The sequence below is a fragment of the Rhinopithecus bieti genome, unplaced genomic scaffold (assembly GCF_001698545.2).
Source record: "Rhinopithecus bieti isolate Rb0 unplaced genomic scaffold, ASM169854v2 scaffold_28016, whole genome shotgun sequence".
Taxonomy (NCBI): Eukaryota; Metazoa; Chordata; class Mammalia; order Primates; family Cercopithecidae; genus Rhinopithecus; species Rhinopithecus bieti.
In genome coordinates, this window is record NW_016813202.1 from 1,771,315 (window position 1) to 1,782,129 (window position 10,815).

Sequence of the window (10,815 nt, forward strand, 5' to 3'; positions counted from 1 at the left end):
TTTACATGGTAAACACTAAGACAGTCTTAGTCCATCCATAATGAACAATCTAAGAATTCCCTTAATATATCACTTTTTCTACATACATTGCTTTTTTGTTTTTTAGTCTGAAATCACTCACCCATCTTGAAAAACTCTACTAATCCTTGCAAACTGAGGATACACATCAGTTTCTCCTTGAGCAGACAGTAGAGAGCTTGGCTTGGAGTCACAGCTTCCCTATTTATTAAAATGGTGAGCTGGAAAAGTTACTTAAGTGTCTTCTAGTGTTTCCTCATCTGTAAAATGAGAATGGTGCTGACTTCAGAGGCTTTCTGAAGAGTAAATGAGTGACTATGTCTAAGGTGTTTAAAAGAGCACCTGGAACATAGTAAATGCTCAGAAAATGTTTGCCATTATTATGAAGCATTCTCTTAGGTGGAGTGAGGGACATGCTTTTTGTTTCTACAGAGCCTAGAATACATCTTTAGTATAGCACTTACCCCATTTCTCTCCATAGAATCACATCTCCTTCCTATTTAGGCAATGGGCATTTGACCAGCAAGAATCTTACTTTTCCTATATTTCTCATTTTTCTTCATATTCCAGAACCCTAGCTAACCTAATTACATTGTTTCGGTGCTTGACAAATGTTTAGTAAAGCAATAAAGTAGTGAGCAAGAATTAAACTGGAAGCTTGGGGAAAGAAGCAAATGTTAACCAGAAGGACAACTCAAAGAGGCAAGAGGTTGTAGCAATGAAATGGAAGCCAAAGTTTATTTCCAAGTTTTCCGGTGTGAGACCTATAGGTGACACTCATTCACTCAACATATAAACATAGTAAAACATCATACAGCAGTGAGGACCACCAAGTTCCGCCTTTATGAAGACCACATTCTATTGCAAAGAATCAGAAAAGAATAGAAGCATAATGTTGTGCAGTAGTAAGTGCTAAGTAGAAACATAAAAGAGAAATGTGATTCAAAGTTGATTAAAAACATGAAGAGTTTAGTTTTGCCTATGAATAGACTTGAGGATATCAGAGCTGCAAGAGACAGTGAGAATTCTGTGGTTGGTGTACAGGAAAGAGACTGGAGTAAAGATGGAGATGTGAGTTCTTTACGTAAATGGGATTAAAGCCCTATGGATTTACCTAAGGAAGAAATGTAAACAGAAAAGAGAAGAGAGGATAAACAGGAATACAAAGAGAAAGAGAATGATGGGAGATAGTATTTTAAGGAATACATACAATACTGAAGAAGCAGAAGAAAACAGCAAATTGTGGCCAGGTGCGGTGGTTCACGCCTATAATCCCAGCACTTTGGGAGACCAAGACAGGCGGATAACCTGAGGTTGGGAGTTTCAGACCAGCCAGGGCAAAATGGAGAAACCATGTCTCTACTAAAAATACAAAATTAGCTGGGCGTGGTGGTGCATGCCTGTAATCCCAGCTACTCGGGAGGCTGAGGCAGAATGGCTTGAACCTGGGAGGTGGAGGTTGTGGTGAGCTGAGATCACACCACTGCACTCCAGCCTGAGCAACAAGAGTGAAACGCTGTCTCAAAAAAAAAAGAAAAGAAAAGAAAAGAAAAGGGCAAATTGTTTAAAGAAACAGCAGGGCATGCATTAAATATTTGTTAAATTGTGCATGGGTGAAAAAACAGCTTTAACTCCCGAGCATTCCTAGGTTTGGGTCTTCAATAAAGTCAAATGCCACAGAAGCTGAACAGGGTGAGATGAGAAAAAAAGGCATCAAATACTTGGTATAGTCAAAGAAATGCTCAAGGATAAGGGTTTGATAATAAATAAGTCACTTCTTTAATTTTAAAAAATTAACCAATATCCCTATGCTCTAATACATGTAATTTCTCTAGGATCAAGTTGTTTTTAATGTACACTCTACACAGAGCCTGGATATAGAAATGCTTAAAAGACGCTTTAGTGTATGAAGATTTGCCTTTAACCACAGCTCTTGAGACATAACTAAAAGGTGTTTTCATAGAGTGGTCATCGAAACGTTACCATAGCAGTGTCTGGATTATAGTCATCGATCTGTTCAAAAGTATTTATATCTTTATTTCCAAGTGCTATTTGAAGAGCTATGGAATCATCAACATATCTAGGTTAGTAAAATTAAGGAAAAAGGTATTTATTAACAACCAACCAAATGATACTAAACTAAGATGGAAAAATGTTGTCTACTGTCAAAGAAAATCCATACGTTTATGGCTTAAATGGAGTCTCCTTACTTTACGCATCAGCATTACTGAAAGCAAAGACACAGTTTGCTAGTCTCTATCTGTCCCTGCAGGAGTTGGTGTCTTCTGACGAGGGCCCATGCCATCACTGACTCCCTCCCTTTCAAGAGAAACAGAGGGGAAAGTCCTAGCCACCACCTAAGTGACTCAGGGCTCCGAATCAGCCTGCATGCACATGGCCGGTGGCTATGGGAAGGGCATCCCCTCCTGGTGCACTCAAATGCCCAGAATGCTCCTCCTGGTAAGTTGAGCTTGCTTGCCACAAGGAGGTCCTCTCAAGAGCCACCTTTGGAATGTGTACCGTAAGTGACGGACCCTGTGTATGCTCCTGTCAGTCAATCTAAGGAGAATGCATAGCGGATGAGCCTTTGGTTTATGAACAAAAGTTGTTCTAAATTTTACTAGCATGGTAATTTAAATGAACAATATACAGATTTCACTATAAAAAAAGCAAAAAATAATTTGCAAGCTTTTTACTAAATGCCTCACAAAAAATATCACCATAAAAATATTGAAGAAAAATACTCAAATTCTACCATTCTGGTTCAGAAAGGATACTGCCCAGCGTAGCTTAGTGTTTCAGGATCAACATCATCTTCATAGGCGTTCAGAGGAATAAGTTTCCTTTTGATGGGATCAAAAACTAGCTGATAGAGGAAGGTATTGTTGGCCCGAATAAATCCTTTGATGTAATCCTCTGGTACCGTGATATTCATCTTGAGATAATGTCCAATTTTCTTGATAACCTAACAATGCATGCAAAAATATTTTATCTGCAACTAAAGAACAGGGAACATATTATCCTCAAGGCTGATTGATTTACATTACAGGGTCATGAAGAGGGATTGAAACATTAACTGCTTTCATCTACATTAAAAAATTCTACCAGCTAACACAACCATGTTGTATCACTTAAAATTCTAAGTCTCATAACTAGTATTTTCTTTGTTTTTTCTATTACTAATTTGAAGGATAAAAACATACAGTTACATAATACATCGAGTTTGTGTTTCTAGGTGTAACTCTGAGATACATTATTCATTCAACTTCAAAGTCCTTTTTATCAAGAAAGGAAAAAACAAAGAACATCCAAAACCTGAGAATTAAAAAAATCCAAATATTCCGAGATATTTTTAAACCAAGTTGACATTCTGATTTCTGTGACAGTCATGGATGCTTAAAACTGGAAAGGATCCTAAACATTGCACAGTAAATTCATAGACGAAAAAGGGAAGACCCAGAGAACCAAAGGGATCCTGGAGTCACAGGCTAGTTAAGGCATGTGGTCCTATTCCCACCTGGGACCCTATCTTCCAACCTGGAGATCTTTCCATTACATCACATCACTCTTAGCCCTGAAGACTCATGCCTTGTACTCTTGGAAACAGAAAAATGGAATTTCTGCTCTGCAAACTGTAAGGGCTTTAGAGAATATCCAAGGGGGAAATGAGCTTTTTTGATGTTTATTTTTTAACAGAAACTACAAAGTAGTGATGTCCAGAGTCTCAGAATTTTCCAGAGGATATATGACACATGATATCAAATGAGACTTAATGAGGCAGCAGATACAGGTTGGGTACACATTATTCAAAATGCTTGGCACCAGAAGTATTTCAGATTTTGAATTTTTTCAGATTGTGAAATATTTGCATACACACATTATGAGATAACTTGGGGATGGGGCCCAAGTCTAAACATAAAACTCATTTACATTTCTACACACTGAGAGCAAGAGGGTGAAGGAAAAAAAACTCAATTTATGTTTCAGATAAGCCTTACACACATAGACTGAAGGTATCTTTATACAGTATTTTTAATAATTTTGTGTACCCTTCACATGAGATGAGGTGTGGAATTTTTCACTTGCCATGCCAGGACTCAAAAGTTTTGGATTTTGAACATTTCAGATTTTTGGATTAGGGATGTTCAACTTGTACACAAACACAGCTGTCTTACTATTAGGCCACATTAAAGAGATTTGCATAAATGCATGATTCCTCTCTCTCATAATTTTTATTTTTCATAAAAGCATGCTATTTATGCTAACATGTAATGAGTTTATTATAAAGTTTAAGTGAATTGATAATCATTTAAATTTGTTTTAATTTTTAATTCAGTAAATATCAATAGCTATTGCCTACATAAACAAAAAATATTACCATAAAGAGCTTGAGGAGGGTAAATGGATCTTAAGACCAAAAAGTTTGAAAACCACTACTATAGAGTTATAGCACAGAAGTCAAAAGACTCTGAGTTTAATTTTACCCTATAATATTTTGCCCTTGAGACTCTTTATACTAGTCTTTATTTTAAAAATCACTACTTTTTTGCCAATTGCAGAAAACATGATTTTCCCAATATATGGTAGTTGCTAAAGCAAAGTTCTAGTGCCTCAGTCATTTGCTCCTTTTAGTAATGTAATATAGGTGATTCACATAACAGAATATTTAAATCCATATTCTGATTTATTATTTTATTAAGGAAATGCTTCAGAAACTGAATATGACATTTAGCAATTCACTCTTACCTTTACTATATCTGGATTATTGGCTAGTCTTAGGACTTTGCATGCTTTTGCCAATCCAATCCCACGCAGTGATGAAAGGTAGTCACAGCCTGAAAGAATACACATGTAACGAAACTTCTCTTCTGTGAATACATCCCCAAGTTGTCTGCACATTCCTAGCCGAGCTTGATCAATTTCAAGTCCATTTCCAAACTGGTCCATCTTTAAAATCACCTTCAAAAGGAAGGGAAATTGTTAATACCTAGAAGGGCCACTTTTATTTGTCATTATCTAAGCCACTGCAATAATTTTAAGAAATCTTTCTTGTTCTTCACCATAACACTGAAAGAGAGGAGACACAGATAGACAGGCTGATGACTACAAAGTTTACAAATAAATTATGCTGAAGCACAGGATACAACCAGACAAGGCTATACAGCCAGGACTCAATTGTCACAATTCTGGTATAAAGAAAGGTCTTTTTGCATCTCTTTATTTCCTACTTATGTTACAGGGTTGACATGATAATCAAACAGTAATGCATACAAAAAACATTTTCTCTTTCTCTGTCACTTGTACCTTTTCAGTAATCTTTTTCCTTATTGTTGAAACAACGCATGTTTATTGTAGAAAATTTGGAAAATATAGAAATTCAGGAAGAAAACAAGTCATCCATATTCCCTCATTTATCACTGTAACCTAGCATTAATTAACCTTTTGATAGAGACCCTTCTAGTCATAAATACAGGCATTAACAAAAATGAGAACATCCTGTAGTTTTGTATCTTAATTCTCCCCTAAAGTTTTCCATGAAATAGTTTTATACATAATTGTAAATAACTGCATCGCAACCCATTAGTACATAAGTTAGCATACCTAACCTAATCAAGAAAGATAAAGCATATGTTGTCATTATTAAAAAATAAAACTGATAGGTCCACATTCTACTAAAGAATTTGCATAAAACAATAACAAACCCCTCAACCTTAAGGGCTTATTTTGAAAAAGTGTCCAGAGGACACAAACATCAAGCAGCAAAACCCTTCTTTTCATTTTAAATAATTATTCACATTATAAAAATAGATGTCAGTTGCAAATATTCTATTAAAATAATTTATTTTATAAAACTTTATAAGTATTATAAGTATTATAAATTATAATAATTTCCTGGACAGGAAAAACGGCAGCTTCTTGATTTACACTACTCCTATCTACATAAAAAAGTACTATATAGTAGTCAGAGATGAGTACCTTTTTACAGCCAAAAGCTAGGAGATCCGAGTCCTCTGTAATTATGGCTTGTACAATTCCCACTTTGTTAAGATAGGCCAACTGCGCATCAGCTTCATAGGGAGCCACGAGGCAATCTACGCCCTGAGACCGGGCAGCCTGGAAGAGAATCAAAGGGAATCTCTAGCTCGGCATTTGGAAAGTACTAAACAACTTCTTGTTTCAAACCCACTTTATTACTAGCCTCAGCACACATATGCTAATACTACTTTGAGAAACCCTTTCCTTTGAAGTCGAGTTTTTCTACTGTAAGTTTCAGTATATGTTGAACTAATGATATGGCCACTAAGACATTTTTTAAAAATCAATTTATAAAACTTGGAGAAAAGAAATACTGCTACACAGCCAGAGGAAAAAAGAATCCTACAAGTTACACAAGTCATTATTTTATTTTTTGGAGATAGGTTCTGGCTCTGTCACCCAGGCTGGAGTGCAGTGGTGCCAGCTGGCAGGGCGCACTGCAGCTTTGACCTCCTGAGCTCTGGGCTCAGGTGATCTTCCCACCTCAGCCTCCCGAGTAGGTGGGACTACAGGTGCATGCCATCATGCCCAGCTAATTTTTTTGTATTTTTTGTGGAGACAAGGTTTTGCCATGTTGTCTAGGCTGGTCTCAGACTCCTGGACACAAGTGATCCACTCGTTTCAGCTTCCCAAAGTGTTGCTATTGTAAGAGTTGAGCCATTGTGCGTGGCCCAATTATTTTATATTACAGAAAGCTTCCACCTTAAGAATGGCTATGTTCCAAAAATATACATTTGTTTGGAGTTTTGAATATATGTTCACCATAAAAATAACAGGTTGTCCTGTCAGGCTACGAAAGTCAGTGTACTGACATAGTATTGATAAAATTATAGACCATATTCAGCAATGTCTTGGGGGAAAATATATACATATATATTTTATATACACACATATATAACTCTCCTCTAATAATATATCTTACATATATATTATAGACTATAGCACTATATTTAAACCAATGCATTATGAAAAAATACTTTTAAAATAACCTTGCTAAGAAAAACAGTCCCTATCATAGCCTCTGTGTCAAAATCTAGCCAGTTGGAACTGGAACTTCCATGTTCTAAATTATGGGAAAATGGTTCCCAAGGCCTGAAGAGAGGCTTTGGGAAATTAAAAAAAAAAAAAAAGAAGGAAGAAAAAAAGAGGAGGAAAGAGGTATCAAGATCCTGCTGTTATCAATTTTGGTGGCAATTTGCTATTTTTCTCATTTTTTTTTCTTTTTTTGTCCAGCAATAGTCCTACTCTCATCCTTTTACACCACTATTTATGTCCAATCAGGGCTTCTCCTCTACTTCCACAGTCGATGCAGCCTCTCTTCTCCCGACTACACAGAGCACACATTTCCTTATACATCACACTTTCTCCTGCATCCCATCCTTTCCTTCTAGCTTGACCCATAAAGAGCCAGAGACTCAAATGACAAAGCCAAAATTGGAACTGTAGTGCCTATTTTAGCTCAGGAACTGGATGTCAGAACTGTAAGCTAGAAAAAGCTGACTCCATTTATATCATACCTTTAACAGGCTGGGCACGGTGGCTCACCCCTATAATCTGAGCACTTTGGGAGGCCGAGGTGGGCGGATCACCTGAGGTTGGGAGTTCAAGACCAGTGTGACCAACATGGTGAAACCCGTCTCTACTAAAAATACAAAATTAGCCAGGTGTGGTGGCACATGCCTGTAACCCCAGCTACTTGGGAGTCTGAGGCAGGAGAATCGCTTGAACCCAGGAGGCAAGGGTTGCAGTGAACCGAGATCGTGCCATCGCGCTCCAGCCTGGGCAACAAGAGTGAAACTCTGCCTCAAAACAAACAAACGAACAAAAAAAACACAACATCTTTACCAAGCAGGCTCTAAAAAGGGGAAAGTGAGGGCTGGGACTGTGGGCACCTTGACACTAAGATTTACAGGAATAAGGAAAGAAGTTGCTGCAAGGAGGAGGTGAAAGGGAGCAGAAGTCTGTAGGGTGCCTGGGGCAACGAAGCTAAGTCACAGATCTCTGTCATTCAAGAGTGCCAGTTACAGTAAGTGTTGAAGACTATAGGAGAGCTGGGTGAGACCGATGCCTCCAGGAATTTGTTCCTTCCATCTCTTTATTTTTTTTTATTTTTAACAGAGACAGGGTCTCATTATGTTGCCCAGGATGGTCTCAAACTCCTGAGCACAAATGATCCTCCTGCCTCAGCATCCCAAAGTGCTGGGATTACAGGTGTAAGCCACCGTGTCTGGCCCTGTTCCTTCCATTGCTATGGAACAATATGACTAAAGAGAGAGCCTTACTTATTTATGTCTTAGGATTTCTCCTCGGAAATTGTTGAAGTCTTCTCTAACTAATGATGCTGTTCCCTTCTTCTTCTGACATCTGCCCTTTACTTGAAGTTAGACCTAGAACAATTTTCCAACCTTGATTTTCTTCCTCTCCCATTAATAAACAAGGTGTAACTAGCTTTGGTGAACTTGCCCATCTTTGTCTTCATTTTCTAGTGGCTTACTTTAATTACTTTGTGGGCCATGGCATGTGTGATATTGATAGACCGGGTGAAACACTCTCGGGCTTCCAAGACTTTCCCCTCACGAAGAAGCTGCTTTCCCTTAAGAAGATTGGCTTGTCGTCTTCTGCAAGGGAAGAACATTTTTAAAATATAAAACATTTAAGAGGCTGACTCAAGAAACTGTAACAAAACTATAATTCAAGAAGCTTTCCTAGAATTGAAAAAAGTTTTTGACTCATTAGAAAGTACACACCAGGTCCTTGAGAACATTAACCCAGATGCTTTGGGCTTCTAAGGCAAAAAGAACAAGTGATTTAGAATGATTATATGCACACACACACACACAAGGTTACCATTACACTTTTCCATAGCAATTCTTTATGTCAAAGAAAATATAGTAACTAAGATACTTTTAAACAAAAGTGATAATAATGTAGCAGATACATAACATTTAAGGGAATCTGTTCATATACTAGGCTATAAAATAAGCCTCAACAAATTAAAATTTTATTTATTAATTTTTTTTAGGCCAGGCACAGTGGCTCATGCCTGTAATTCTAGCACTTTGGGAGGCCAAGGCGGGTAGATCACTTGAGGCCAGGAGTTTGAGACCAGCATGGCCAACATAGCAAAACCCCATCTCTACTAAAAACACAAAAATTAGCCAGGCGTGGTGGCACGCGCCTGTAGTCCCAGCTACTCAGGAGACTGAGGCACAAGAATTTCTTTAATCTGGGAGGTGGAGGTCCCAGCGAGCCAAGATTGCACCACTGCACTCTAGACTGGGCGACAGAGTGAGACTGTCAAAAAAGAAAAGGAAAAAGAAAATTTTTAGTGACTGGGTCTCACTATGTTGCCCAGGCTGGAGTACAGTGGCTATTCACAGAGATGATCACGGAGCACTAAAGTGTTGAACTCCTGGGCTCAAGTGATCCTCTTGCCCCAGCCTCCTGAGTACCTAGGACAATAGGCGCGAGCCACTAAGCCTGGCTTAAAATTTTAAAAATTGGTATCATATAGACTGTAGTGTCTGACCTTAGTGCAATTAAGTTAGAGATTAAGTAGAGAATTAACTTACTCTCTTCTAGATCTCTCTACTTCCTTTTTAGAAGGTAAAGTACATCCATCAAATACGAGAATAGGCTTGATCCCATGAGATAGTAACATATTTACAAATTTCATACAAAATCCTACGTACCTATGGAAAAAAAGAAAAATACATTTCAGTGCTTCGCCTTTCTTAAGGTAATACTTCTGCTCTATTTTAAGCCAGATGAGAAAATGATGAAAAGAGAAGGTTTTTTATTTTGTTATTTTAAGCAAATGTTTTCATAGGAATTGGAACTCTAACTTACTAGACTTGGATTCAAATCCTGCCTTGGATACTTATGAGCCAAGTGATGTCTGGTGAACTACTTGATCCTCCAAGCCTTGGTTTCCTTAACTGTGAATTAAAAAGCTTTGATATCCCTTCTAATTCTCACATCTTTGGTTTCAAATCTGGTCTTTTCCCCTCATTTTTGTATGTTAAAAAATGTCAAATCTATTGAAAAGTTGAAAGAATAGTACAGTAAACACTGGATTCTTCCAACAATACCATATCACGGCTAAGTGATTTAATAGCGACATAATACTATCTAATACTGTTTATATTATAATTGGTACAGTTGTCTCAATAATGTTTCTTATATTCAGTGGTGTCCTGGTAAATGTTTAACAACCAGTTCTCGGGGAAGAGGTGCCTGATTTCCTTGAGATAAATATTCCTCAATGGCAGATGAGCTACCTAGGTGAACTCAATGAATGCTGAGCTGAGAAGACATGGTGTATAAAGAGCCCACATGAGTTGGCTCCAGGACACCACTGCTACTATTTTTTCCAAATCCAGGATCCAATCAAGGGTCAGGTATTACATTAGGTATTGTGACAAAAACAACTGCATTTACAACTTCTATCATTTTATAAAGAAAAGGACATTTTAGCTTAAAAACAGGAAGGGGAAAACATAATCTTTAAAGATAATCTTTTTGCATAACACAAACTTAGCAGCTAAAATAAAGAAAATAAAAGATGACCTTTTAAATCATATATAGTCATCTTGATGAAAGACTCACTACATTGTTATCCTTATTTTTTTTATTTGTTGTAGATCAGTGACAGTGAACTTGCATTGGCATGCAACAATGATTAGGACCTGCTGATCATAAAGCAAAATTTAGAAGAAAGCAAATAAGAAATAATAATGAAATTTACAACACATTTGTTTT

General features: G+C 37.3%; 1 protein-coding gene across 1 annotated transcript in view; it reads right to left on the bottom strand.

The window, feature by feature from the left end:
* Window positions 1–10,815, bottom strand: part of EXO1 (exonuclease 1) — a 42,493-nt gene that overhangs the window by 27,248 nt on the left and 4,430 nt on the right. The window contains 6 exon segments of the mRNA XM_017847796.1: window positions 2,002–2,098; window positions 2,796–2,983; window positions 4,765–4,977; window positions 5,995–6,132; window positions 8,549–8,672; window positions 9,627–9,746. Coding sequence (XP_017703285.1) covers window positions 2,002–2,098; window positions 2,796–2,983; window positions 4,765–4,977; window positions 5,995–6,132; window positions 8,549–8,672; window positions 9,627–9,746 — 880 coding nt within the window.